Here is a 26,155-nt window from a genome sequence, read left to right on the forward strand (position 1 = left end):
AGTGTAAAATTGGGCACTGGTCGCTCGTGGTGACTCAGGCAGCCCACCCTGGAGAAGGTCAGTGATGGGAACGGAGCTGGGGAAGCCCCGGCAAGGCTGGAAACTGGGGTTCCTGCCCTCAATGAGGACCAAAGAGCTCCCCTCCAGCCTGGGGGTTGGGCTGAGCAGAGGATGTGAGATTTGATCCTGTGAGGAAACATTTTTTTCTCCAGCTCTCTCCATGGGCCCAGAGCCCAGATTTGTTAGTGACCACGGTCCAGTCTGGGGATACCTTCACCATCTTGGTTATCCCTTTGGCTCTCCAAGCCTAAGTACCTCCTTTTCAGTGAAGATGAGGCTGGAGAATATGGGCGAGCTGGTTCCTAGCTAGAGCCAACTACCACAGTTTTAAAAAGCCCTCCCTTTTCCAGCCCCCAGCCCCACTTCAGCTCCTCTGCCCATCCCCCCACTCACCATTGGAGGCTGTGAAATCGATGGCCACTGTGAAGTTGATCTGGGTCCTGGAAGAGGAAGAGCACCAGGGGAGTTACCTGGACAGGGAAAAATCTGGCCTTCACCCCAGCCCCACAGCTTGCCAGACACGTGGCCTTAGTAAAGTCACTCATCTTCTTCCAGTTCTGGAAAACAGGGATAGTCATGCCAGCCACAGCCTCCCCACAAAGGATTGTTGTGAGCATAAGAGGTAGGCAGTGTGAAAGCTCTCTGAAGGGACTATGTTCTGTGTGGGCACATGGTGACAATTACTTATTTCCTCCCCAAACCCTGCCCCTGGGCCCACCTGAGTCCAGTGGAGTAGGGTCTCACTGTGTTTCTTGCTGAAATTCAGTGTCAGAGGTAGGGTTAAGGCTTATTTGACAAAGAAGAGAGCCAGGGGCGCCTGGGTGGCTCAGTCGTTAAGCATCTGCCTTCGGCTCAGGTCATGATCCCAGGGTCCTGGGATCGAGCCCCGCATCGGGCTCCCTGCTCAGAGGGAAGCCTGCTTCTCCCTCTCCCACTCCCCCTGCTTGTGTTCCCTCTCTCGCTGTGTCTCTCTCTGTCAAATAAATAAAATCTTTAAAAAAAAAAAAAAAAAAAAAGAAGAGAGCCAAAGAGATATTGTGCATCTCTGAGGAAGAACAAAACATCACCCATGATACTGTCTTGCCAAATACTTGAACCTGAATCCAACTGAGCTTTCTGAGCTATCTCCCAGTTGTTTATAGGAAATACAGGGGACAGAGGAACATGTTCAATGAGAGCTGGGGGATGCAGCCAGCAAAAGCCAGTCCGGGGGAACCTGTGAGAAGTCCAGGCCCCCCACAGATCTCGTGCATCAGAATCCCTTGGTGGGGAGCAGGACTCTGTTTTAGCAAGCCCTCACGAGCTTTGGAGGACTCAACAGATGAAAAGAGAATTAAGGGACAAATCGACCAGTCGCAATATATGGATCTTGCCTGGATTCCTGATTCAAATAAGCCAATTAAACAACTTTATAAGACAACTGGGGAAATTGGAACACTGACTAGATATTTGGTATCAAGGAACTATTCGATGTTTAGGTGTAATTACAGTATTGTGGTTATATTTTACAAAGAGAAAGTCCTGCTATTTTAGAGCTATATCCTTAAGTATTAGGGGGATAAAATATGATGTCTGTGATTTGCTTCAAAACAATTGGATGAAAGAGAGCGTGCATGGAACAAAACTGTCCAGGAGTTGGTTAACTGTTAAATCTGGGTGAAGGGTGCTTGAGGGTTCGTTATACCTTCTCTCTACTTCTGCATGTATTTAGAATTTTTCCATAATGGAAAGTTTGGTTTTGAGGATTCAGATCCAGGGTTGAAGCATTCTGAGGGTTTGCTGCTCTAATTCTGTGCTAGATACTGATAGAACAAAGCTGACAAGACAGGAGCCCCCGATAAAGTCTAGTCTTGTGGTCCCCATTCTGCAGTGACCAGAGAGTCACTAGGGGGAGCTTGTTTAAAAAGAAGATCCCAGGGCCCCACTCCCAAGGATGCCAGTTCAGTCGGTCTAAGATGGGGCCCCAGAATCTGCTTCTTCAATAGACATTCCCTGCCCTCATCCAGAGATGGATTCTGAGGAGGGGGTTCTGGGATCACACTGTGGGGACACTCTGTTCTGGTGGTTCTGAGTTGGCATGATGTAAGATCAGCCACAGCCCTCTCTCCACCTGACCACAGATGAGCTGCTACTCATGGAACCATTGCCCCTAGAAAGGGTGAAGGACATGGTGAGCAGGAGACCCAAGGTAGGGTCTGCTGGCCAGAGATGGTCCGGCCCACGCTCTTTCCCTTTGTCTGCTGCCTGGGGGCAGAGCATCCAGTGGACTCCAACCTCTGAGGGAGACAGAGAAACAAGATGGCAAGAGCCTGGGTCCCTAACTGACTGTGTGGAGCTTCTCCCCACCCATCCCTGCCACCCCATGAATGAAAAATAAGCCTTTGTTTGTATTAAGCCTTGAGGTCACAGGATTATTTGTTACAGCGGTTGACCTACCCTATTCAACCGCTGTTTGTTGTCATCTCTCACTGGGGAATAGAGAGATCATGTCTTCTCCATAGGGAAAGAGCTCTGCTCCCAGGGCCACCATCGGGACGGTGGTTCTGGCCTATGGGACCACAACTGAGGGACACCACCAGCCGGGCTCTTCCGAATCAGGGTGAAGGAAGAGGCAAGCCTTACTCCATAACTGGTCTCCCCCTGCTCTGGGTTCTGAAATGACTTGGGGTAGGAAGGGGCTGGAAAGCAGGTTCTTTTGTGGGACAGCTACTCCCTGTAGGCTCGCCCCTCCTGCCTCAGGGCAGAGCAAGGCAGAACGGCTGCTGAGCACCCAGCCCCATCTATGCCCTGGGGCTGGAGCCGAGGTGGCCGTCTGCACTCTCCGGGGCCAGGTGGGCAGGGGAGGGAAGCCAGGGAGGAGAGGATCCCAAGACCAAGGCCTCCATCAGCTGCCTGTCTGGACACGCAGGCCTGAGCGAGCTCTCACTCCCTGGAGCCGGCTCCCTCACTCAGGTCTCTGGCGAGGACAAGCAGGTGTGGGGGGCGGGGGGAGGCCACGGCTGGCACCAGCGGGCTACCCTGCCCGGTGCTTGCGGGTCCAGCTCTGCGCAGAAGGCCCGCCTCTGAGGGCTCCTTCTCCGTGAGACATCACAGCACCCAGCCCTTCCACCCGGCTCGCCTGCCTGCGTCACAGCCCACCTGGGAGCTGTGAGGCAGGCAGGGCCTGGATTACTCAGTACTACGGAAGAAATGCTGCACGCGGGGCCCGGAGGAGGCCGGCCACGGGCTGGGCGTGCGGCCACCAGCAAGTTCTGTAAAATGGAGATCATCATCCTCGCCCTGCCCACTATGTTCTGTAAATGAGGGGCGCCGTGCCAAGAGGAAGGATAAATAGGATGCGGATTGTTTGAAAATTAGCAGGTGCTCTAGAATGTGAATGCAGGGTGCTTCATGAGCTAGGGAACAGGGCAGTTTTGATGGGGGAAGGGAGCAGGGGCAGGGTCTGGAGTGGGCTCAGAGGAGGGGCAGAGAGAGGCAGCGGGGGGCCTCCGGGCGACTGCAGGGAGGTGTGTGCTCAGCGGGTAGGAGAGCTTGCAACCTTGAAACCAGTCTCAAGGCAGCAGGGCGTGGTGTCATGGGAGAGTATGTGTGGCTTCCCAGGGCCTGACTTTTCCCTCTGCCCTGGAGAAGCTGGCAGCCAAATGCCCACTTGGCTGGGATGAGCCTTTGGCACCTGCCCTGCCTGTCTTCTTTCCAGACAGGTGTAGTCACTCACCTGCCTGCACCTGTGGGCTCTCGGCTCCCCACACCCTGACCTGGCCCCTGTTCTGGGAGGGAGCATACTAACCTCACCTCGGAGTCAGGTTCTCTTTCCATGAGCTGTTGGCTGGAGCCCGCAGGTTCTCCTGCCTGCCTTGCCTGGATGCCAACCCCTCTGGTTCTTTCTGCTCCTTAAGCTCATATTTGACCACCTGTTGGCTGTGGGACCATCTGATGGCTCATCCCCCAGTGCCTCCTGCCCCTTAGAGGTCCCTGATGCCATTGGGCAGGTTAATCACTGTCCCCCCCCCTGACAGACCAGGCATCAGAAGCTCAGAGAAGGAAGGGCCATTAGAATTCACTCCAACCTCTGTGTGTATAGAGAAGGAAACTGATGCTCAGGGAGGGAAAGTGACCTGCCCAAAGTAATCCAGCAAATTCATGGCTAAGAAGCACCTAGAGCCTAGGCCTCTCATTCCTAGTCCAGAGCTCTTTCCGTCTCCCTAGGCCCTTGGTTCTCTTTGTCACGGAGTCCGTGCCACCTCGGGGTCCCATCCCTGCAAGGGGACCTGACAGGACCCAGGCTGGCCTCCATGGCTCAGGAGGACCCTCTGTAGCCACTCAGGATCCAGGGGCATGCAGGGCTTTGGGTGAGTTGTCCAAGGCCAGAAACAGGAGTTTGCTCAGGGCTCACAGGCTATGTCCAGGGCCTCAAAGAGACCAGAGCTGCTCATGCCCATATGTGGGGCCCCTTCCCTCTCCCTGAAGCCAAAGAAACTGGGCTGGATCTCTTCTCACCCTCCTTTGATGTAGTCAAGAAATGTGCACTCGGACTCCACAGCAAAGGAAAGCAGCGTGACCTTGAAAACAGGAGGGAGCTTGGTCAGTACAGAGCTCAGAGCTGCGGGGAGATGGTTTGCTGAAAGTGAGGGGGAACGCAGCACCCGCCAGGTTTGCCTACTCCACTGCATACGGTACCCACAACCCTATGAAGCACAGCTATTATCCCATTTTCTAGCCAAGGAAACTGAGGTTCAAAGAGGTGATGCAATGTGCCCAAGGACACTGCCGGGACCTGGCCGAGTGAGAAGCGAACTCGGGTCTGACTCCAGAGCCTGCCTTTTTGACCTTGATCCCCACCTGCATCCCGGCAGGGCCCAGTCGCTGTTCCTGGAGCACCGGGGCTCAAACCCAGAGCACAAGTTTCCCCTAAGTGGATACCAGCATGGAGTGTGGAAGGCGAGGGGGTCTTCCTGACACAGGCCTACCAACACGCCAGTGCTGACAAGCTCCCTGTCCCGCTAACGATCCATCCTAAAACATGCCCCTTTGGTCTGCGCTTAGATCTTCAACCTCGCTGTCCCAACTCACCCCTCGGATGTCTCTTGATCTCTACCTTCTCAGACCCAAGACCCCCATAAGTAGCCTGTTCCTGCCCGGGAGGTAACCGACCTGCGGCCCCCTCTCCAGAGCAGACGCCTTTTGACCTCTGCCCCGTGACGGCTTTGGCATTGACTGTGCCTAGACAGGCAGCTACCTGGCGGCTCATTACAATAATGATTTAGGATTGCGGAGACAAGTAAGTGAAAGCCCGGCTGCCAAAACCAATTAAATGAGGCAAGGTTGGGGCAGAGGATCTTCTTCCTGTGTCAGAGAACTCTACCCTAGAATTTGGGGAACCCCCTACTGGTGCAGGCTCTGCTATCTTTACCAACTCTCTGGGTAGGCCAGGGAGGGCCTCTGCTTGACATCAGCCCAAATAACAGGAGGGTCTGTGGGTGCTGTGCTGGGCCCTGGAGACCCTACCTGCTGTGGATAGGGTGTTAGGCGCCTGGATGGACAAAGCCTCCTTTCACTAGGAGTGGACTATGGCAGTGGCCTCTACCCTGACCGATGCCCGCCAGACTCCCTGGGGAGCTCTGAAAACCTCTTGCAGCCTGGGTGAGGACCCCAAACCAGTTACATCAGTTTTGGGGGTAGGCCTCTGGCCTTGGACCCTTTTTTAGCTCCTCACATGAGTCTAACCTGCAGTTGGGGTTGGAACCCCACTCCCCACCTACCACCCCCCTCAAGGCCTTGGGATGAAGTAATTCCCTAACTTGCCTGACCATATGGATTCAGCCACTTGCTGCTCAAAGTGTGGCCCCTGGACCAGCAGCAGCAGCATCACCCCGATGCTGGTTAGAAATGCAGACATGCAGATTCTTGGCATTTTAACAAGATCCCCAGAAGATTCTGCACATAGTAATTAAGGTATGAGAAGCACTAAACACAGCTGCCTGGGCCCCAGCCTGGGTCTCCTAAAATGAAACCCCAGGGAACTGGACTGGGTATATGCATTTTAATAAACATCCTGGGTGGTGCAGTCGGTTAAGTGTCCGACTCTTGATTTCAGCTCAGGTCATGATCTCTGGGTCATGAGATCAAGCCCCGTGTCAGGCTCCACGCTCTGCGGGGAGTCTGTTTGAGATTCTCTCTCTCTCTCTCCCTCTCCCTCTGCCCATCCCGCTCACGTGAGAGAGCTCTCTCTCTCTCAAATAAATAAATCTAAAAAAAAAAAAAAAAAAAAGCATCCTGGGCCCTGACTGATTTCTTATGGTGAAGACTGACCCGAGACAAATCATCAAATCATGTCCCCTCTCTGGGCCTGTTTCCTTATCTCTAAGAATACTGAAGGAGATCACTTGTTTCCAACTTTTTTTTTTTTAGCTGTACATCCAAGCTTTCTCAGCTGGGCAAGGTGCTGCCTCCCCTAGGGGCAGGGGAACGAGTGGGAAAGTTTCGGGGGTCTGCCAGTGACTGCGGCACCACGGTAGCCAGGGCTGAGGCCAGGGGTGCTAAGCACCCCGCAATGCACAGGAAAGTCCCGGAACATGAAGAATGATCCTGTCCAAAATGCTGACAACATTCCCACTGAGAGACACTGCGGCTTTGGAGGAAGCAAATATTACTCCAAGCCTGACTGGGAAGCTGTTAAAATTCGTCTCCTTTGAATGAGCAGAGTACTTTGCAGTTTACTGGAAGGCCTCTCGAGCTCTCTGTCACAGCCAGCCAGTGCAGTAAGCAGGGTAGGGATGATTTATTAGCCCCATCTTACAGATGGAGAAAATAAGTTTCCTCAGAGGAATCCCAGAGCTCCCTGACTAGGACCTCTTCTAGGTCTGGAGTTGCAGTTTGCTTAAATCTAACGACTAAGTGTGGCTGCATTAGCTGACGGGGCTACAGACCTCTACAGTAGGGAGGGACAGGAAGGGTACAACGCTGAATATATTTGCAGGGCAAAGATGCTGGCTTGTTCGAGAAATGCACTGTGGGCTCCACCTCAGGGCCTTTGCACATGTTGATCCCTACAGCTAGAATTCTCTTTCCCCAATATCCTCAATACTTGCTCCCTTACCTTCTTCGCATCTGTGCTCAAACATCACCTTCTCGGAGAAGAGGTTTTCCTTGCCTACTTAATATAAAATAGTAGTTTTGTCTCTGGCATTCCCTAACCCTTTACCTTCTTATACTTTTTTTCCCACAGCAAACATAACCACCTGACAAATACAGGTACATGTATGCACATATATTTGTTTTCTGTCTCCCCCACTAAAATATAAGTACCAGGAAGGCAGAGATTTGGGTCTGTCTTGTTCCCAGCTGTATCCCTCATGCCTAGAACACGGTAGCACTCAGAAAAGGTTTGTTGTATAAATGCATGAATGTCCTGAAGATCAGCCCCCCAGAAGCCACGGGGCTCGTGTAATCCTAGGATCATCGCGGCAAACAGGGGCATCGCCGGCTGCCAGCTCTCAGTTTAACTGTAGTGCTGACTGCCATCTCTAGCTCTGTGACCTTGGTTGTGCCTCTCTGGCTCTGTGACCTTGGGTGAGTCACTTCCCTGCTGGCAGCCTTGGTTTTCCTCTTTTATGACGAGGGGATGATAATGTCTGCCTCTCAAGGAAACAACCTGTGAAAAGCACCTCAGTGGGGAGTTCCCCAGAGTTAAGGGCCCAATGCACACTATTCCTCTTCCTCTCCCTTTCTGCAGGAAGTCCCCGCGGGAGTTTCTCTCTGGGATTTCTCATTCTGTATCACAGCGCCTGTGGTGTGGCCCGTCTCCCGTCTACTGTCTACACTGGCCACCCCCCACCCCCCGGGGCTGTTGCTCCATCCGCCCCACCCGTCTCCACCCCCAACTCTCCAGGTCTGGTTCCCACACCCCGCACGAGCCCACACAGACACACACGACTCCTGGCGGCGGACCTAGCTCAGGCCTCAGAATGTTTATACCTGGCTGCAGAGAGGGGCGTGGCTACTCACGGTGCCGGAATTCACGTATTTCTTTTTCTTCATTTTCTTTTTCGGGTTTACCACCTGCAGGAGAAAAAAGGTACCAGGTGAGAAGCATCTCTAAGCAGTCAGGGGTGGGCTCCTAGAGCTTCTAACGACCCGTGGGTATGGCTCCAGCCCTAGCAAGCAGAATGTGGGGTGTGAAGACTGGGGGTCCAGGGGAGGAGGGTCCGGGAGGTTTTGTGAGAGACTGGCATTTAGATTTATGCAAGTGGGCTTCCTGATTAGACCTGGTTCCACGACCAAACATACCAGGAATAATATTTATTTAACCTTCTTCCCCACTGCTCCCCCAAACACGCCCTCCACCCAATGCAGCCAAAGGAGGCTCCATGTCGCAAAGGGGCCCTGTCTGTGCCTGCCCTTGTATGTCGGCTCAGGCTGCTTCCCTCACCCCGAATGCCTTCCCCTCCACCCTCCACCAATTCCCATCCTCCCTGCTCCTCCTTGGAGATCCAGCCCTAGGGCTGCCCTGGGGCCTTTGGGGCTCCCCTTTCCACCTCCCCCAACTACAGTCTAGTTAGAATTTCCTTAACTGTTCCTCATGTGAAAGCTTTCGTTCCAAACCAGACCTGTCATTGGAGAATATATCACAGGCCTATTTAGCAGATGCTAAAAAATCACTTGTGGGTGGGCTTAACTCAGTGGTCTCAACTGCCCGCCCCCCCACTCCGATATTCAGCCATGTTTGGAGACACTTTGGTTGTCATGACTGGGGGAGAAGACAGAGGCCAGGGACGCTGCTGAACATCAGGCCATGCCCTGAGCAGCACCCCTCACCCCCACAAAGAATCTTCGAGTCCAAGATGTGGGTAGCGTGGAGACTGAGAAGCCAGGGGGCCCAGTGAGGGGGAGTACCTTCCCCGTGAGCCCTCCAGGGGGCTTTCACATGGGCTGCATCTGCACTGGCTAGAAGCCTCACGGCTCTTCTGTTTCCACAGGGGAAGGTCAGGCCCGACCTTGCCCTCATCCCCCATCAAAGGAAGCAAGCGGGTTGATTTCCACACCCGCTCTGTCCCCTCCACGTGTCTGGTGAACTCACGGCCCTTCCCTCCCCCCACCCCCTGTTCTTTTGCTCGCAGGGATGGCCAGGTTTGTCTTCAGCAGAGGCCTCTTCTGTCTGAACGAGTGTTGATACCCATTCCTGGAGATCAGGAAACTAAGGCCCAGGGACAGAAGTGATTTGCCCAAGGTCACGAGGTGCTCTGCGTAGTGACAAAATTAGAAACCAGGTTCCTGCCCCGAGGTCAGTGCTGCCTACCTGGGTGTCACCTTGGTAACAAATACAAACACATTCCTTCACAAATATTTATGGGGTGCGAGTGGGAGACATCAGTTCCTCTCTTCTAGAATCTTCACTCCAGTTGGAGAAAGATTTGTCCTCAGGAGACAGAGGACAAGAGGCACCAAAAAAGGGGAGCCAGAAACGTGAAAGGAGTTGGAGGAAGGAAGGACCATTCCTGGCCTAGCATCAGCGAAGGCCCCCCAGGACAGGTGGCGCTGAAGGCAGGTGCTGAGGGCAGGAAGGGTTTGGGCATGGGGAGCTGGAGGGAGGGCATTCCAGTTGGAGGAGATAGTTTGGGGGAGGAGGGACGGCTACAGAACTGGACGGCAGAACCACAGGGTGAAAGAGCAAACTGGGTTGGCTGGAAGAGAGCCTAGAGTGCCAAGTTAAATGTCTGAACATCACCCAGCAGCCAGCAGGGAACTCTGATGACCTCTAGGCTGGGAGGGGGCCATGATCACAGCAGGCTCTAGGATGCTGGGCCCCGACAGAAATGAGCATGAGGGAGAAGGAGAGATATCAGGGGCATGTCTACCTGCCCAGTTCTGCCACCCAATGGCTGTGTGACCCTAGGCAAATTACTTGACCTCCCTGTGCCTCAGTTTCCTCATCTATAAAATTGGAATAAAAAGTACCTACCTTATAGAAAGGTATGGGGATTCAATAGGTCAATACAAGGAAAGCGTTTAGGACGTGGTCTGGAATGTAGTGAACACTACGTTACGTGTCAGCCGCTATTAATTCTTATTACTACCACTACTACCACCCCCACGAGTCCAGCAAGGGGAGAGGTAATGAGGGCCTGGGGGTTGTTGGAACAGGTACTGGGCTATAGCAAAACAGCATTGTCAAGAAGTGACTACAGATCTCGGGCCCAGGGCGGGCCTGAGGGGGCAGGAGGGAAAGGGGTCAGGGGTGGCCAGGTAGACACAGAAGGAAGAGCTGGATTTGGGGTCCCAGGTGGGAAGTTCACGTGGGGAGGGCTGGCGAGCTCTGCAGGTGGAAATTGTGAACCTAGGGAGAGAAGCCCAGAACAATCTCAGAGCCCCCACAGACACGAAGGCCACACAGATGATGTGGTGTTCACAGACACCTTCATGGAAAGTTCCAATGCCGCACGGTGCCTCAGTGTCCCAATCTGTCCCATGAGGGTGTAGAACTTTGAGATCTGAATACATCTCAAACTTTTATTCCCTAGTAGCCCTCCCAGCTGAGGAGAACAAACATGGACTCCTGGGGGTCTGGGTGTCGCCCAAAGACCTGGCCATAAGCGCATTTCTTTGAAGTCTTCTGTGTTACCTTTAAATTAGCCTGTATTCCACATTTCCACTCTCTAATTATAACTGTTTTAATATTAAAGCCATGTTTTGTTCTCAGATCCTCATTTGAAGTGGGCACTGAAGAAACGCCCTGTTTATTCTGAGGTTTCGAGCACTCCCAGCACACAACCCCACCCCCACCAGCGAGCCTCTCCAGCCCTCAGGGACCGCACCCTGATGGTCCATGTGGGGCACCGTTGCCCCCTGGGGGCCAGGCCAGGAACTTCCCAGCTCCCAGGCTGGAATTCTCAGCCTTCTCCTCTTCCTGGCCTCACACCCCCAGGAGCCCTAAGGCCCCCAGGGCAGGTCTGGGGTCGGCCCTCCTGTGCAAGCAAGCCACCGAGTGGCTCCCAGGGGCCAGGAGCTGTGCTGGCTTTGGGAATACAATAGTGAGTGAGACGCCACCCCCACCCTTACGGGCCTCATGGTCTTTAAGGGGGTGGGAAGTATGACAAACAGGTAATAATAGCCAGGGGGGTGGGGGAGGCAGGGAGGGAGCACTGAGGAGAGGTATTTCCCTCAGACTTTGCGGGTGGAGTGAGTGTGCAAGCAGAGAAGGCTTCCTGGAGGAGAAATCATACCCAAAGGGAGTCCCCAAGGATCCACAGGCCCAACCAAGTGAAGAGCAAAGGGGGCCCCAGGGGAGAACCATGGAGCGAAGCACAGAGGCTGAGCCAGCAGGGAGGTTCAGAGAGCCTCAGAGGGCGTAATGGGGCTGCAAGTCATGGTGAACAGAGGGAAGGGGCAGGGGCAAGACCCCAGGGGCCTCCTAGGGGTGGGAGGTATGGGTCTACTTACACACACCCACTGGTTGCACACAGACTGTAGGTTGCTGGGGCATGGTGCCCGTGTGGAGGAGCTTGGACTCCACCTTGTAGGTAAAAGGCCCTGTAGTATCTCAGCTGGGGTGGGGGCGTCATTCTGAATCTCCTCCCTGCCCCTCTGTGTAAACCCCAGCCAGGCAGTGGGTGGGATGCCCAACCAAAGGTTAAGCAGAGAGGCCATGTGATCAGATTACCATTTCGGAGGAGGCCTTGGATTACCGAGTGGGGATGGAAGGAGGTGGGAAGGCTGTTAGGGGTGCAGGTGCAAAGCCCCCCACACAGCGGGGAGGGTGGCGGTGGGGGTGGATGGGAGTGAAAGGAACAAAATGTCAGAGTCTGTGGGTAGGAGGAGGAGCGGGAGTTCAGTTGTGGAGTGGATGTGGGGTGAGGGGCAGGAGGCATCAAGAATGACTCCCCAGGCCGCCATGATGGCGGCCCAGGAGATGGAGCCGGCTGGCCAGGGAGAGGGCATAGCTGTGGGGAAGCTTCAACCAATGCCTTCAGTGTGGGAGGGCTGAGTCTGAGCAGGGGCCAGCAGACGGGTGGACATCCGAGTCAGACACCCAGGGTGACGCCAGGGCCCAAGATGGTCTTTCCTGGCAGAAGCCTGTTCTCTCTTCAGGCAGCTGGACTCTAGAAAGGCCTTCCAGTGACACTGCCCACAGGGCAAGGCCGGCCCCCCTGGGACTGCCAGGGTTTAATTCCTTCTCTACCCAAGGGTGTTTCCGATGGAGAAAATGAGTCAATCCAACCTTTTCTGCTTTTAGCTTGAGAGCTCATGGCCTCTTCTGAGCCTGTCAAGCACTCTTAAAAGCCACACTCCAAGAGATGTAATCCCTTCCCTTGCCTTCCCTAAAAATCTCCTTAAAGGCAGCCGGAGAAGGATGGAGCCCGCTTCCCTCCGCCTGGGTGGGGGAACGAAGACAGCCTTTCCCTTTGCTGATGCAGAAAACAAAGCAATTAACTGTGAGGATCAGAGCCCTTTCAAAGAAATGCACCCACGCTCCATCTTCACAATGGCCTTGTTCAACTGAATTCAGTACGTGCTTGGATCATAAGCACCTACCGGGTGCCCCTCGCTGCCCAGGCCCACGTGAAGGGAGGGCCCAGGAAGGGCTGTCCCCCAGCCTGCCCTTAGGGAGCTTCCATCTAGCCGGAACTCGAGACCTGCCCACTCAGAACAGAGACCCAGGGTGAGGGAGGGAGAGTGTGGAGTGGTTCAGACTCGGTGATGGGAGTCGAAGCCTGATCTTCAACGTCACTAGCTGAGCGGGTTGTTCCTGTGAGGAGAGAGCCCATTTGTAGGGCTGCTGTGAGATGGAAATCTCCTGGCACACTGGCACTCAACAGATGATACTGGAAGACAGCAGTGACGTTCACTAGGGGCCAGGCACTGTTCTAGTGACTTCTTTAATTCTCATTGTGCCTGGCACAGAGTGGTTCAGGAACTTAGCCCACATCACGTGGCCAGTATGGTAGAGGCAGGGTATGAACCCAAGCAGTTATTAGGGTTAGAAGTATCTGTGGTTGGGGCACCTGGGTGGCTCAGTTGGTTGAGCATCTGCCTTCGGCTCAGGTCATGATCCCAAGGTCCTGGGATTGAGCCCCGTATCATCATCATCGGGCTCCCTGCTCAGTCGAGAGCCTGCTCTCCTTTTCCCTCTGCTCCTCCCCCCCACCCCTCTCGTGCTCTCTCTCACTCTCTATCTCAAATAAATAAATAAAATCTTAAAAAAAAAAAAAAAGAAGTATCTGCGGTTAAGTGGGTCTAGCACAGACTGTGCTGTCCATGAAGCTCACACGAGGGAGAAAGCATGAGACCAGAGTGCTGGGAAGGCCACCCGAGGAGCTGGAACTCAAGCTAAATTTGGAAGCTGGGAGGGCATTCCAGGAGGGCGAGCACAAACAAGCAAAGGCTCAGCAGAAGACATTGTCCTTGGAGGGCAAACACTATTATCTCCAGAAAGATTGGGGGCCTTGTCCAGGTTCTCCAGATCCAGATGGAGGCATCCTGATTCCTGTTCCTCTGATTCTTCCCTTCCAGAAACAGTAAGATACTCATCAGGCCCTGAAATTGTTTCGGTTGAAGGCAGAGGGCCACCTTGAGCTCAGGACCTTGGATCTCCCCCACCTTCTGCCCCACTGACACCCCTCCTCGCCCATCTTGTTAGAAGAGCGCTTTGTGGGGGCACTAGAACTCAATGATTTCGGGAGCCAGGCAAGCCGACACTGTTTGCCTCTTGATTCTGCCACTTACTGAACCATGTGTCTTTGGGCAAATTCCCTCAATTCTCTGAGACTCAGGCTCCTTTACTGTAGAATGGGACTATAAGAGCCACCTCCCAGGAGAACATGCAAAACCCCCAGCCCAGCCCATGGCCCACGGTAGTCCTCAGTGGCTGGGAGTTAGGCACGATCAGAGCAAACCCCAGACTTCGGGTGTCCGCCTCACCTCGTAGATGTTGAACTGGCTCTGCCCACGGGCCAGCTCCCGGTAGCTGGTGGTGAATTCTCCAATGAAGTCGTGGCTGCAAGAGAAGGTCTCTGTGGGATGGTGTGGCCCGGGCCACGCACTGCCTCTGCCCATCTCCCCACCTCTCACGTCCCTTCCCCTGGCTCCCGATTCTGCCTGGGGCCTCGGCTCCAGGGGCGCACGCTGGCAGAGAGGCTGGGTCTCTGGGAAGAGTCCAGTGTCCCCCGCAGAACAGGAAAGCCAGCGGTCACCTAGCAAAGAGTGGGGCCCCAGAGAAGGGGACCCACTTCTACTTGGAGTCTTGTTTGAACAAAACCAGCAGTGTTGGGGCTTTCGGGGAAGACCAGAGAAATTTAAATATGAAATGAATATTAGATAGTATTCAAGAATTATTGTTCAACATGTCAGGTGTGATAATGGCATTCGAGGTTCTGTAGGAAAATGTCCTTATTTTTTTAGATGTTCTCAATGAGATATTTAGAGGTAGAAATGCCTTGATGTCTATAATTTAAACTACATCAGCAAAACAGATAGGGCAAATGTGGCAACACGTAACGCTTGTTAAATTCAGATGATAGGCTTAAAAGCCTTCATTAAACTCCTCTTTTTCTATGTATTTGTCATTTTTCCAATAACGGTCTTTGAAAAGACCGTCTGTGTCATGTCCATTGAGGTAGCTGGAGGTTTTCTGCAGTGGCCACGCCTTCTGGGACTCTGCCCCCACAGTGTGTGTTCACGTTAAGGGGAGCAAAACCTCTCCACAGGTGAACCCCTGTCTCCCCCACGGCTGGCTGCCTTTCGCTGTCCTGGCCCCGGGAAGAGGCAGCCTGGGGGGCCCCCAGAGCAGCTGGAGAGTGAGGCCCAGGAGATGTCCCCAGGGCCTGGCCCTGCCTGGAGCCCACTCTGGATTTTGACTACATATTTATAGCTCTCAGCACTCAAACTACGAGCTCCTTGATGACCCTATGACTGGTGGCTGTCCCCAGTTTTTTCCCTTTACAGCACCCTGTATCCGCATCACAGACTTGAGAGGTACAGATGGAGATTATGGGGCTGAAAGCCCCCTTGCAACACCCCTATTAGTGCCACAGAATGGAGGGAGTCCCCAAAGTCAGGATGACATATTGGGTGTGGTCCAACAGACAAGCGGGAGCCAGTGAGGTTTCTGGACTAGAGCCAGGAGAGGTCCATTCTTGTCCTCATCTATGAATTCCCAGTGACACTGCTCCTTGGGGGCACTTACATTCGCAGACAGGGAGGGTACTGGCCTCCCACAACCCGAGTGAGAAGTGCCCTCCTACCTGCCAGGCTTGGCCCAACTCAGACTCACGTACTGGCTCCAGGGACCATTCATGTGCGTCAAAGCTTACCCTTCCCATAGCCCACTCCCTCAGGGCCTGCTCCCTGCAAAAACGTTCCTTTGATACCCCAAGGGCCTCCCCACTAGACTAGGGGGAGTGTCTGAGGGCTGAGCTTGTCTTCTGCACCTCGGTCACCCCACAGTGCTTAGCCTCACATGGAGAACATGAATGAATGCTCAGGGGGTCACTCGTATTTGTACGTTCAAATAGGCACATTTCAGAAAATCCTAATTCTCCCAAATGTGGCGAGGTTTTAGGCACTGGGCTGGCTGCTAGGCAGCTATTCGAGGAAAAGAGACCCCTGGAACCATGTCATGCAGGACAGAGAGCCTCTGGTGCCTCAGTGAAGCTGGGCAGGGACAAGCCACTGGGGCAGCGGGCCCCCACCCCTGGAAAACCCAGGCCCCCTCACCCCCAGAGGTGCCATGGGCATAGCTCTCCCCATATGAGGGCAGGGCCCAACCACCCCTTGGGGCTGCCCTCATCCCTGCTCACCTTCTGCCCTCCTGCCTGCTTACCTGCCATCCCGATCCCAGTCGTACACCTCCACCTTGATGGTCCTGCAAGGCAAAGGGCCAGTGGTGGGGTGGGCTTGCCCCGGCACCTGCGTGGCCCTGAGACCAGGCCCTTCCCATGCTCCTGGGCCAGAAGCGCGTGCAGACACACCCACCAGGCTCCAGGGCCCTCGGTGGAGATGCAGCGGCCCAAGAGACAAAGGAACGATCTTGAGGCCTTTTAGCAAAGGTCTTAGGGACAGAGGCATCCCGAAAGCTGTGTAGCGACTTCCCTGAGTTTCAGGGAGGATGTGGAAAAACAGCCTCAGATTTCAGTTCACCCCACCTTCTCCTTGGCCACCCCAGATGGGACGCAGGTCCCAGGATGAAACCATAGTGTGGATTTATCAAGGGTGGGGGCACTGCAGTGGGAGTGTGGGACCTCAGGCCAGAGCAGGCTGGGCTCTCCTGGGGAGGGGTAACAAGACTGCGTGCTGGCGGGACTCCAGTCGGAGGAGTCTGAGCGGTGGGGAACCAGCCCAGCCCGGCCCGGCAGGGAGGGGCCCAGGGCCCCCCTGAGTCAGGGATGGCCTGCTGAGCCTTTCCATTGCCACGACTGGCTCCTGAGTGAGGGTGTAATTATCTTCACATTTTAGCCTGGCTGCTTTAATTAGTTTGTTTTGACTCCTGTGCATGGGGCTGGGCTTTGGGAGCCCATTTTATTTTTAGCCCGTTTCCATGGCAACAGGCTAGCCGACCAGAGGTGGGAGGAGGGAGGTGGAGGGCTGCGGGTTAACCCTTGGTGCCGGTGGTCCTCCAGGGAGGCCCAGGGAAGGGGGAGCTGCCAGGGTCCCCCTGCAGGCTCAGGGTACCGTGAGGCGCCAGAGGCGTGGGCAGCCGGGGTCTCCAGCCGTCAGTCCTAAACGGGGCTCGCAGAGGCAGCCGCCTGGGCCGGGAATCTAGTCGCAGATCGTCTCGCCCGGGGCCGCGGCCCGTCTTTGCGGGTGTGCGACGAGTCGGCCTCGGGGCGGCGCGGCCCCCAGCAGGAGGCGCTGTCTCCCCGCAGATGAGCCTTCCCCGGGCCTCCGGGAGGGGTGCGGGTCGGCCCGCCACAGGGCACCCACTGTTGCCCAGGAAGGAACGTCTGGGAGGCCGTGCACCAGCCGGGATTTTTGTGACCGCACTGTTAAATGGGGGCAGGCATGGAAGCCCGTCATTTCAAGGAATCCTCTAAATTCTTGTGAAAAACAAAACACCGTGTTTCTCTGAAGTGAATTGTGGTGAAAGAAAAAAATCTAGGCCCCTGAAGGTGGGCTGGTGAGCTGGAAAGAGAAGAAAGAGGCTGGCATGCAGATGCTGTGGGACCTGGAGAGGTCACTGAACCTCTCTGAGCCACAGACCATCTTTTTCAAGGAGGGATAATAGCGGCTTTGCCGAACAGCTCCAAAGCCGAGTCACGGAGCCCACCTGGCACACAGGTGGGTCTCTGTAAAAGGCCTCCTCCTCTCCGCTTTGGCATTCGGCCACACTTGGATTGCTTTTCATAGGAAATTTACTTAAATCAGGGACACTCCTGCCTGGGTACCTGGGCTCCGCGACTTCCAATTCCTGGAATGACACGGCTGGAGGTGACCTCCATGGCATCCAAGCCTGGCCACCTGGCCAATCACCAGGGAGTTTTTCAGACATACACAGCCCCAGGTCAAGTTCCTGGCAGCTCTGGGCAGGGCCCCGGGATCTAGTTTAAAGGCTTCCTAAGCGGCTCTGCTGTGCATGTTCATTTTCAGGTGGGGAAGCTGAGCCCTAACAGATGCACCCAGGGTCACAGAGCTGGCGAGGGTAGGAGCCAGGACCCCGCCCCACAATGCCAAAGTCCCCCAGTCCTTCCCAGAGCCATGCGGCTCTGCAGGGGACTTTCAGGGACCGCAGCAAGGAGTGCCTCTCCTGAGACCACCAACACCAGCCCCTCAGGCAACTGGATCAGTGACAGCCACATGCTCAGAGGCTGTAGGAGGACCCCAGTTACCGCCACAGCCTTGGATACCCCAAAAATCACTAAGGAGTTTTGTTTTGTTTTGTTTTTTTTAATCCCAGTGCCCGAGGGCCTGATTTAGCTGGGCTGGATAGTACTCAGGCTCGGGTAGTTTTGGCAAGTCCCCCAGCTGATTGGAATGCAGGGCCAGAGCCACCGACCTTCTCTAGAGGAGAGTGCTGGGTTTCCACCCTGGTTGCACACTGGATCCCCTGGCGCGTGTTAGCAATCCTGACGCCAGCGCGCCACCCCAGAGGTTCAGCATCAGTTGTTCTGGGGTACAGCCTGGGCAGGGGGACTATTAAAAGCTCCCTGGGGAATTTTAACTTGCAGCTGAGGTTGAGACCCCTGGGTGTGAGATTCCTGTGCAAACAGCCCGGCCGCAGCAGAGGCTCCAGGGACAGCTGCAGCCTGGGGGTCAGATCAGCTCCGTGGAAGCAGCCTCCAGCACCCAGGGAGGAGGTGAGGGAAACGGTGCCCAGAGCCAGGGCCAGGCAGCGGCAGAAGCCAGACACAGCTCCAACTACTCTAGGGGCAGCTCTGTACCCCTGTGGGCTGTAGGAACAACCCCTTGGCACAGGCCTAATGAAGGCTCACATGAGACCAACTGTGACTTTTGGGGATGGGACCCTAGAGGAGGGGCTCCTGGGTGTGGCACAATGGGCCTCTGCTGCCCACAAGATGAACATCTTATTTGGCATTAAAGGCTCAGAACACAGAGCCCCTAATCTGGGAGGCAGTGAGGGGGCCAGAGAAGGCTGCGGGTACCTTGTAGCCCTGTGTAACTGGCCCCCCCCAGGGACTCTGTTTACCCCTCTGTAAAATGGGATAATCGCACCCACTTTGGCATTGTTGTGAGAAGTCAACTACATCATTCACATGTCATTCACACCAATATTGGACACGTTCTGTTCCATCTAAAACACTTCAGCCTTTCATCCAAGCCCCTGTCTTCCACACAATTGCTATTCACCATGAAAATGTCAGCTCCACGAGACCAGGGAGTTTGGGTTGTTTTGTTCCCCGCTGTATCTTCAGCTTCTAGAACAGTGCCTGGCATATAGTAGGTAATATAAATACTATTAAATACCCATCCCCTGCCTGAGATCTCACGACTTGGTGAAGCTACCATGCAGTAACAACTCGCTCCTTCCACAAAATCACAAAGGGAAGCCCGGAGTGTGTATGTGGCTTTCCCCACATCACACAGGGGCTCGGCTGGGAAGCCAGGCCTGGGGCCGGGAGCCAGTGTCCTGTGGGTCTCTGGACGCCTGGGGCTGCGGTGATGGAGCTGGGTCTGTGTGAGCCTCAGCAGGCCAGCAGGGCTGAGGGACGCCGGCAGAGCCCGCAGGCTTCCCTCTTGGCATACCCGCACACCCACAGCTCTATCTATAGTCTCCTCGGAGCAGAGCTGCACGTCTGCCTCCTAATGAGCCTCTCCAGGGCTGACAGGTCCCCAGGGGTTGGCCCTAAACTGACCGAGTCAGCCCAACAGTCCTAGAGGCTTCGGGGAAGAAGAGGGGTGTCGGGCCTCACTGGGGGGCGGGCAGTGACACTGGATGGCGGGGCCCCATGCAAGCCCAGCCATACTGCAGAGGCTTTCCCTCCTCAGTCTGCGTTCAGCTGCTTCTGCATGTGTCAGGTGGTCATACGAAGTGGCTGGGCCCCCTCCCAGGACTCAGCACATGGTGGGGTTCAAGGGAGAAGTATTTCCCTTCTCCAGCAGGCCCTCAAAAGTGTGAAGCTCCTGGGATGTGAGAGCCCCCAATCCTAGGGGATCCTGTCCCCTGCCAGGGGAGGACCCAGGACAAACTGACTCTCTTCCAATCCACTCATTCAACATTAAGGTGTGAGTGAGGGAGAGCAGTCCGACTAGGAGCATCTGGCTCAAGGGGGAATAAACCCTCAAGTTACAGAATGTTCAAGGGCAGAGTAGAGGGGCTTCAGGAAACGCTGGGGAAGTGCTTCTTGTCATCACCCACTTCACCCCACGGGAGGGCTGGCCTGGCTCTGATCTTGACATTAGCTCCTCTGACTCCAGCTCTGCTTAGCTGGCTCGCTCGGGTTTGGACTGGAGACACAGCAAAGGCAGGGGGGACCTCTGCCTCTGGGGAAGGCAACTTCCGGAGAAGGGGCATGTACCTTCTCCTTGCTTTGGCAAGATACATAAGCTCCAGTCCTCTGTTTCCCCGTTTGTGAAATGGGCATGTCACTAGGACCCAACTTCTAGGGTTGCTGTGAAACTTCAATTCGCAAAATAAAATAATGTATTCAAACCAATTAGGGCACAATTTGATCCATGTCCGAAAGACTTGGTAATCTTAACTTGTTTCCACCCCCATCATTCCAAGTAAACTGTCCTTCTTCACAGCTCCCTGCTTCTCACCCTCCCGGCCCTCTTCTTCACGGTAGGAGTTGATACTTCTGTTTGGATTCTCCCCTGAGCCCAGGCCTCTGCCCCCAGCTGCCCTCTCCAGGTTCCCTCCCAGCTCTCCGACCATCTCCGCGTCTCTCTCCAGCTCCCGACCTGTGCAGGGCCTCGGGCACCTCACCTCTGCCAGCTCTCTGTCCTCTCCCCTCGGCAGAGCACCACCATGCCTGTCCCACAGCCCACTCTGGCTCCCTTCCATTTCTGTCTCTCAACCCCAGCTCCAAACACAAATGACCTCTACGTCCCTTTCACCCCCAGATCTAGACTGATGGCAAGGCCTTTGCGTCTTCACCTCCAGGCTCAAAGCAGACCTGCCCCGAGTCCCTGGGCAAGCCCCCCGCCAAACGGGCCCCACTCACACAGGTCTTGGCCATTTGGAGGCCGCAGAGCACGAGGGTCACGAATACAAATTCTCTAGCCAGCCTGCCTGGCTCCAGATCCTGGTTCTATAATTGACTGGCAGTAAGATCATACGTGAGCCACTTAACCTCTTTGGGCCTCAGTTTCTTTACCTGTGAAATGTGGGTAGTATTAGCACGTTTCAGGGGAAACACTAATTGCTGGGAGAATGAAATTAGTTCATATACATAAATCACCACAGGAGTGCTACAGGACCCTTTGCTACTATTCTTCTTCTTCCTCTTCTTATTCTTATTCTTATTCTTACCTGTCTGTCTCCCACTCTGGCCTGGGAGCAACCTAACAGGGAGGCTCGGGTCTGATGTTCACTATGCCCACAGACCCAATATGGTGCCCGGTGCCAGGCCTGCTTGGAAGACACGGCTGCTGGATTAAACTGAATGTGTCTGTGAGTTTCAAGAGGTACCTCGGGGGGAGAGGAAAAGTGGCTTCGTTTTCCTGCACAAACCCGCCTCTCTGCTGCCCTGAGAGGGCCTCCCGGACGCTTGCTCCTCCCAAGTGGCTGTTGGGTACATAGGTCACCCTAGAGCTCAGTGGTAGAGGGGCCGCGTGACATGCCTGGCCCCCTCCATTAACACCACTGTCAGTCACGTCACGGTCAATCTGTTCCTGGCTGTGGAGAAGGGCCTGAGCTGCCTGGCCATGCTGGAGGGAAACCAGTCTGGGGCTCAGCCTGCGAGGGGGTGAATGGGGGCCTCTGGAGGTGTTCCCCACCAGCTGTACCATCACTTCCACTGGTGATTGAACAGTGAGCCCAGGCCTCTGAGCCCGGCTGCCTTCCTCACTGTCCCTGACAAGGCTGGATTCTCTGGGTGCAGTGTTGTCGGGGGTCAGCTGGACCCCCAACAACCTCTGGGTAGTGGGGCCACAGATCCCAATTCCTCCCACCCCGTGAGACTTGAACTGCTACGCTCTCCCATCCCCCAGTCTCGAATTTCCCCTCTGTTCCTGTCGCCTCTCGCTATCCCAATCATTCTTCCAGCAACCAATACCCCCCAGCACCTCCCAGCCTTCCCCAAGCCTCCTTCACACGGTACTGCGCCAACCAGACTGTCCTCCCACTCTGCAGGCCCCCGGAAGCCCCAGGACCCGGCCAGACATGTAACCGGGCTTCGTTTGGCTGGAATGCCTATTTTTGTCTCCAGTCTCATTTTGCACAATTATTTAGCTATCTAAAATGCAGATGTGTGCACATCTGAGCTCTCTGTGGTCAGACTAGAGGCTCCCTAGAGATGGAAACGCGGCTACATTCCCTTGAATGCCACACAACTGCAGGCGAGGCGTCGCGCACATAGTAGGTGGTCAGTGACCGCCAGTGGAACAGACGGGCAGATCAGTCCCCGCTAAGAGGCAGGAAAAGGAGCCACCTCATCTCCTGGATCAGCAACCTAATAGGGTGGCCTGAGGGTTTCCTGGAGGGAGACGGGGGTGTCTGAAGGCCATCCACTCTGTCATTCCCACTCCACTGCGCCACACGTACCCAGTCAGGAGCCACTGTGAGCAGGCCCAGCTTGCTCAAGGCTTCCCCGGGGAGCCCTAGTATGTCCCTTCCCGACTGGCAGCTCATCCGCCGGCAACAGCGATCCCCAGGAAAGCAGGCCAGGTTCTCGTGACTTTACACAGACTGATGCCATCATACAGCACCCATTTTACGTGCCCCCCACTCCCCAGCACTCAGCACAACATGTAATTACGCGGTTCTTTGTGTGATTATCGGATTAATGTCTGCTTCCCCCATGAGAATGTAAATTCCACAAGGTTGGGTGAAGGGTGAAGACTGTGTGTTTGGTTTCCTGCTGATTTCCCGGGAGCTAGTGCAGTGCCCGGCACATGGTAGGAAGTCAATCAACGTTTGTGGACAAAATGCGGGATTTGGTATTTTATGCACACCAGGGCTTTCTTGTGTAGGTTGTGTCATGTGAGCTTCTAAGCAACCCTTGAAGGTAGGCAGACGTTTAAAACCCATTTTACAGATAAGGAAACTGAGGCTCAGACAGGTCAAAGCTTGCCCAGGTTGACAGCGCTTTTTGGTCACAGAGCCAGGGTTAGAAACCAGGTCCCCCGTATCTACACCCAACAACCTACACTCAAACAACAATGGTGAGAGCCGACATGTAATCAGAGCAGGGTGCAGCACATCAAAAAAGTTTCCTGAATTTTCTGTACTCCGCCCCTCTCCCCCCATTTATCTTGGGATCCTGACCCCCCAGGGTCCATCTGCTAGGAGCTGGGGTTGGTGTGGCCACCTCTGCCTGCATCTAGAGCCCCCATCCTGTCTCCGCCTGCCCCTCCACTGGAAATCATGAAGAGAAAGGCTGCGGAGCTCCAGGCCGGGACACCCAACACCCACCAGGGCTCCCCGGCATCCCATTCCCCCAGCCTGGGGAGGTCCCCACCAGGGGAGGGCTGCCAGATCAGGGGGACAGCGGCAGGGCAGGGTGGGGAGGCAGGCCTGTGAGGAGAAGGAGGCAGACACTGCCCAGGGGGGCGAGGGGCAGGGACAGCACTGCTCCAGGGGGCTCTGCCATACTGCCCAGGGACAGCCCGCACCTAACACCCGGGAGGGACAGGTTCTCATCTCACCGGTCATAGTCCCCATTGCAGAGCGCTCTCACAGGAATGGAGAAGGTTTGCCAGACTGGGTTTAGGGTGTTCTTCATGACCTCGGTCTTGTGGCAGATGGTGAACCTGGTGAAGGAGAGCCGGAAGGTGTCAGGCCTGAACCCAGGGAGGCAGAATCCAGGTCAACAGAGGGGCCAAACGATTAATCTCTGCACTTGCCAGGCAGTGGAAGCCAGAGCTGCATGGTGATGAGCTGCCTGTCACTAGCAGCATCCAGGCACTAACTATGGCCATTTTTTTTTTAAGATTTTATTTATTTATTTGAGACAGAGAGAGAGCACACGTGTGCACAAGCAGGGGAAGGGGCAGAGGGAGAAGCAGACTCCCCGCTGAGCAGGGAGCCCAAAGTGGGGCTCAATCCCAAGATCCCGGGATCATGACCTGAGCTGAAGGCAGACGCATAACCAACTGAGCCACCCAGGCGCCCCATAGATGGCCATTTCTTGGTGACATTTGATGAGCCACCCAGGCACCACATAGATGGCCATTTCTTGGTGACACTTGAGAGAGGATTCCCAGCAGCAGGTGGGGAGTGTCAGGAGATAATGGGTTCTGCCCCCCTCCCCCACCTCTCTGTGTGACCTTGAGCAAGCCAGCCTCTGTGACCTTGAGCAAGCCGATCCCTCCCCTGTAAACTCAGGGAGCTGGCTGCTGTCAGATGTTCTTCATCTGAAATCCATGGAAGGATCTGTGGATGGGATTTAGGGGTTTGCGAACCCCTGAAATCGGGGTGAACTTGGGTGGGTGACTTTCATATGTTTGATGTTCCCCTGCCTGGAGCATTGTCTCCCCAGATTTCCATGTTCATGGCTCATCTCCTCACTTCCTTCAGGTCTTTACTCAAATGTCACCCGTCTGATAAAAGCACCTGCCCTGATATAAAATTTATAACCCCTGGTCCCCTGACCCTGACTCCCCCCCCAGTCCCCTCCCATGCTTTTTTTCTACTTTACCTGTTATCTTTTGACATAGTCTATGTTTCTCCTTATTTACTTTATGCTTTGTCACTAAAATGCAAGCTCCGTAAAGGCAAGGGTTTGGTCTTCCTTGATCACTGGTGTATCTCTGGTGCCCAGACCAGTGCCTGGCACTGAGTAAGCGTTCACTAAATGTTTTTTTTGGAACAAACTAATGAATAGATGTATGTCTTAGAGGAGAGTTTCCACAGCTTTCACTGGCATTAAAGGCAGTGAAAGTGAGGCCCCTGGCTTAGACAATCTCTAAGACACTTTCGGCTCCCCCAGTGTGAATCCACCGAGCCTGCTTTGCAAACGAAAAGTGCCCAACTGGCTTACCCCGCCGGGCTCCAATCCAGCGTCCCTGCCCACTCCCCATGCCATGCCTGCTGGCCCCGTCCTGGCAGCCTGCCCTGCCAACACGGAGGGGTGGCCAGGAGCCAGAGCCGACCTGGGGGCAGAGGCTGTCCCCCTGAGATTTCCCAGCCTCCCCCCGCCCCAGCCACCTCTCAGCCTGGAAAGGTCACCCCGGAAAGTGCTTGGGCCCCGCCCGTGCCCACACAGCCTCTGCCACTTCTTCTCTGGCAATTTTCAAGTCAAAATGTCATTCCTGTCACTGCGGCTCAGCGTTTCTCTTCTCTGCTCCTTCTCGCCCGCCCACTGGCGTGTGGAGATACATGTGGGAGACCTCCCCACACACCCCGGAGCTGGTGACGAGGACAGGAATGGAGAACAGGGACAGGAGGGGGCCATGGCTGCCCAAGTTGGGGCAGGCAGGTAAGGCAGGAAGAGGAAAGGGTTGGGAGGGGGGCGCGGGAGGGAGAATCAGGAGCAGCCCCTGAGCTTCAAAAGGAGGGAGTTCGCCTGCCTGTGCAGAAGCCGGGCTGGGCTCCAGAGACCTCCTACCTGGAACAGTTACACCCACCTGCTGTGGAACCCTCCCAGCCCCCTCCATCTCTTTGGACCCACGGACTTCTCTGTCTCTTCTCCCTTGCCAACCAGTTTCTTGAGCCGGGTCTTCTGAGCTATTAGCCCGATTGCCTCCCTCCGTGCTTCTCCCTGAGCCCTGTGTAGTCCTGTTTCTGCTTTCAGACTCTGGTCTGAAGCTGCTTTCTTTAAGGTCCCCCAAGCCCCTCATCACCAAATCCACAGACCCCTCGACTCCCTGCTGCACTTGCCGTGGGGGCTGGGCCCTGGTGTGGAAATGGTCCCTGCAGACATCTCATGGCTCAACTCAATTCACCCTGACTTCCGCTTAGGGCATGTGGTGTGGGAGAGCATGAGTTGGACTGGTGAGGCTCCATTCCCAGGGCCCCTCCCGCCAGCTGTGCAGTCCTGGGCAAGTGACTTTCTCTCTCTGAGCTTCCCCTTCATTGTAAAATGGGGTGGGTGGGTGGGAAACCAGTAGCTAACACTGCCAGGCCCTGTTCTAATGACATATATGAACTCATGTGGTCCTCACAGCAACCCTGAGAGGGAGATGGTAGGATTATCTCCACTGCACGTACCAAGAAACTGAGTTGGGGAGGTTATAGGTGTGCTATCCAATATGGTAGCTTCTAGCCACATGGGACTATTTACCTTTAAATTAGTCTAAATTAAATTAAAAATTAAGCTCCTCAGTCACATGAGCCCCGTTTCACAGACTCAACGGCTTCGTGTAGCTAATGGCTACATCATTCCAGAAAGTTCCATTGGGTTAAGAGACTTGCCTAAAGGTACACAGCAGGGGCGCCTGGGTGGCTCAGTTGGTTGAGCAACTGCCTTCGGCTCAGGTCATGATCCTGGAGTCCCGGGATCGAGTCCCGCATCGAGTCCCGCATCGAGTCCCGCATCGAGTCCCG

At 55.0% G+C, this 26,155-nt stretch overlaps 1 protein-coding gene across 2 annotated transcripts in view; it reads right to left on the reverse strand.

Moving 5' to 3' along the window:
- The window catches only part of CPNE5 (copine 5), an 88,052-nt gene that overhangs the window by 6,610 nt on the left and 55,287 nt on the right, over positions 1 to 26,155 (reverse strand). For both annotated transcript variants that reach the window (XM_034991157.1, XM_034991156.1), the window contains 6 exons: positions 23,317 to 23,421; positions 15,875 to 15,916; positions 13,975 to 14,050; positions 8,065 to 8,118; positions 4,558 to 4,619; positions 454 to 500 (listed from right to left, as the gene is read on the reverse strand). In XM_034991157.1, the coding sequence (XP_034847048.1) occupies positions 454 to 500; positions 4,558 to 4,619; positions 8,065 to 8,118; positions 13,975 to 14,050; positions 15,875 to 15,916; positions 23,317 to 23,421 (386 nt within the window). The remainder of the gene's footprint in view (positions 1 to 453; positions 501 to 4,557; positions 4,620 to 8,064; positions 8,119 to 13,974; positions 14,051 to 15,874; positions 15,917 to 23,316; positions 23,422 to 26,155) is intronic.

Source organism: Mirounga leonina, unplaced genomic scaffold (assembly GCF_011800145.1).
Source record: "Mirounga leonina isolate KUSES-001 unplaced genomic scaffold, KU_Mleo_1.0 Mir_53, whole genome shotgun sequence".
In the NCBI taxonomy this organism is placed as follows: Eukaryota; Metazoa; Chordata; class Mammalia; order Carnivora; family Phocidae; genus Mirounga; species Mirounga leonina.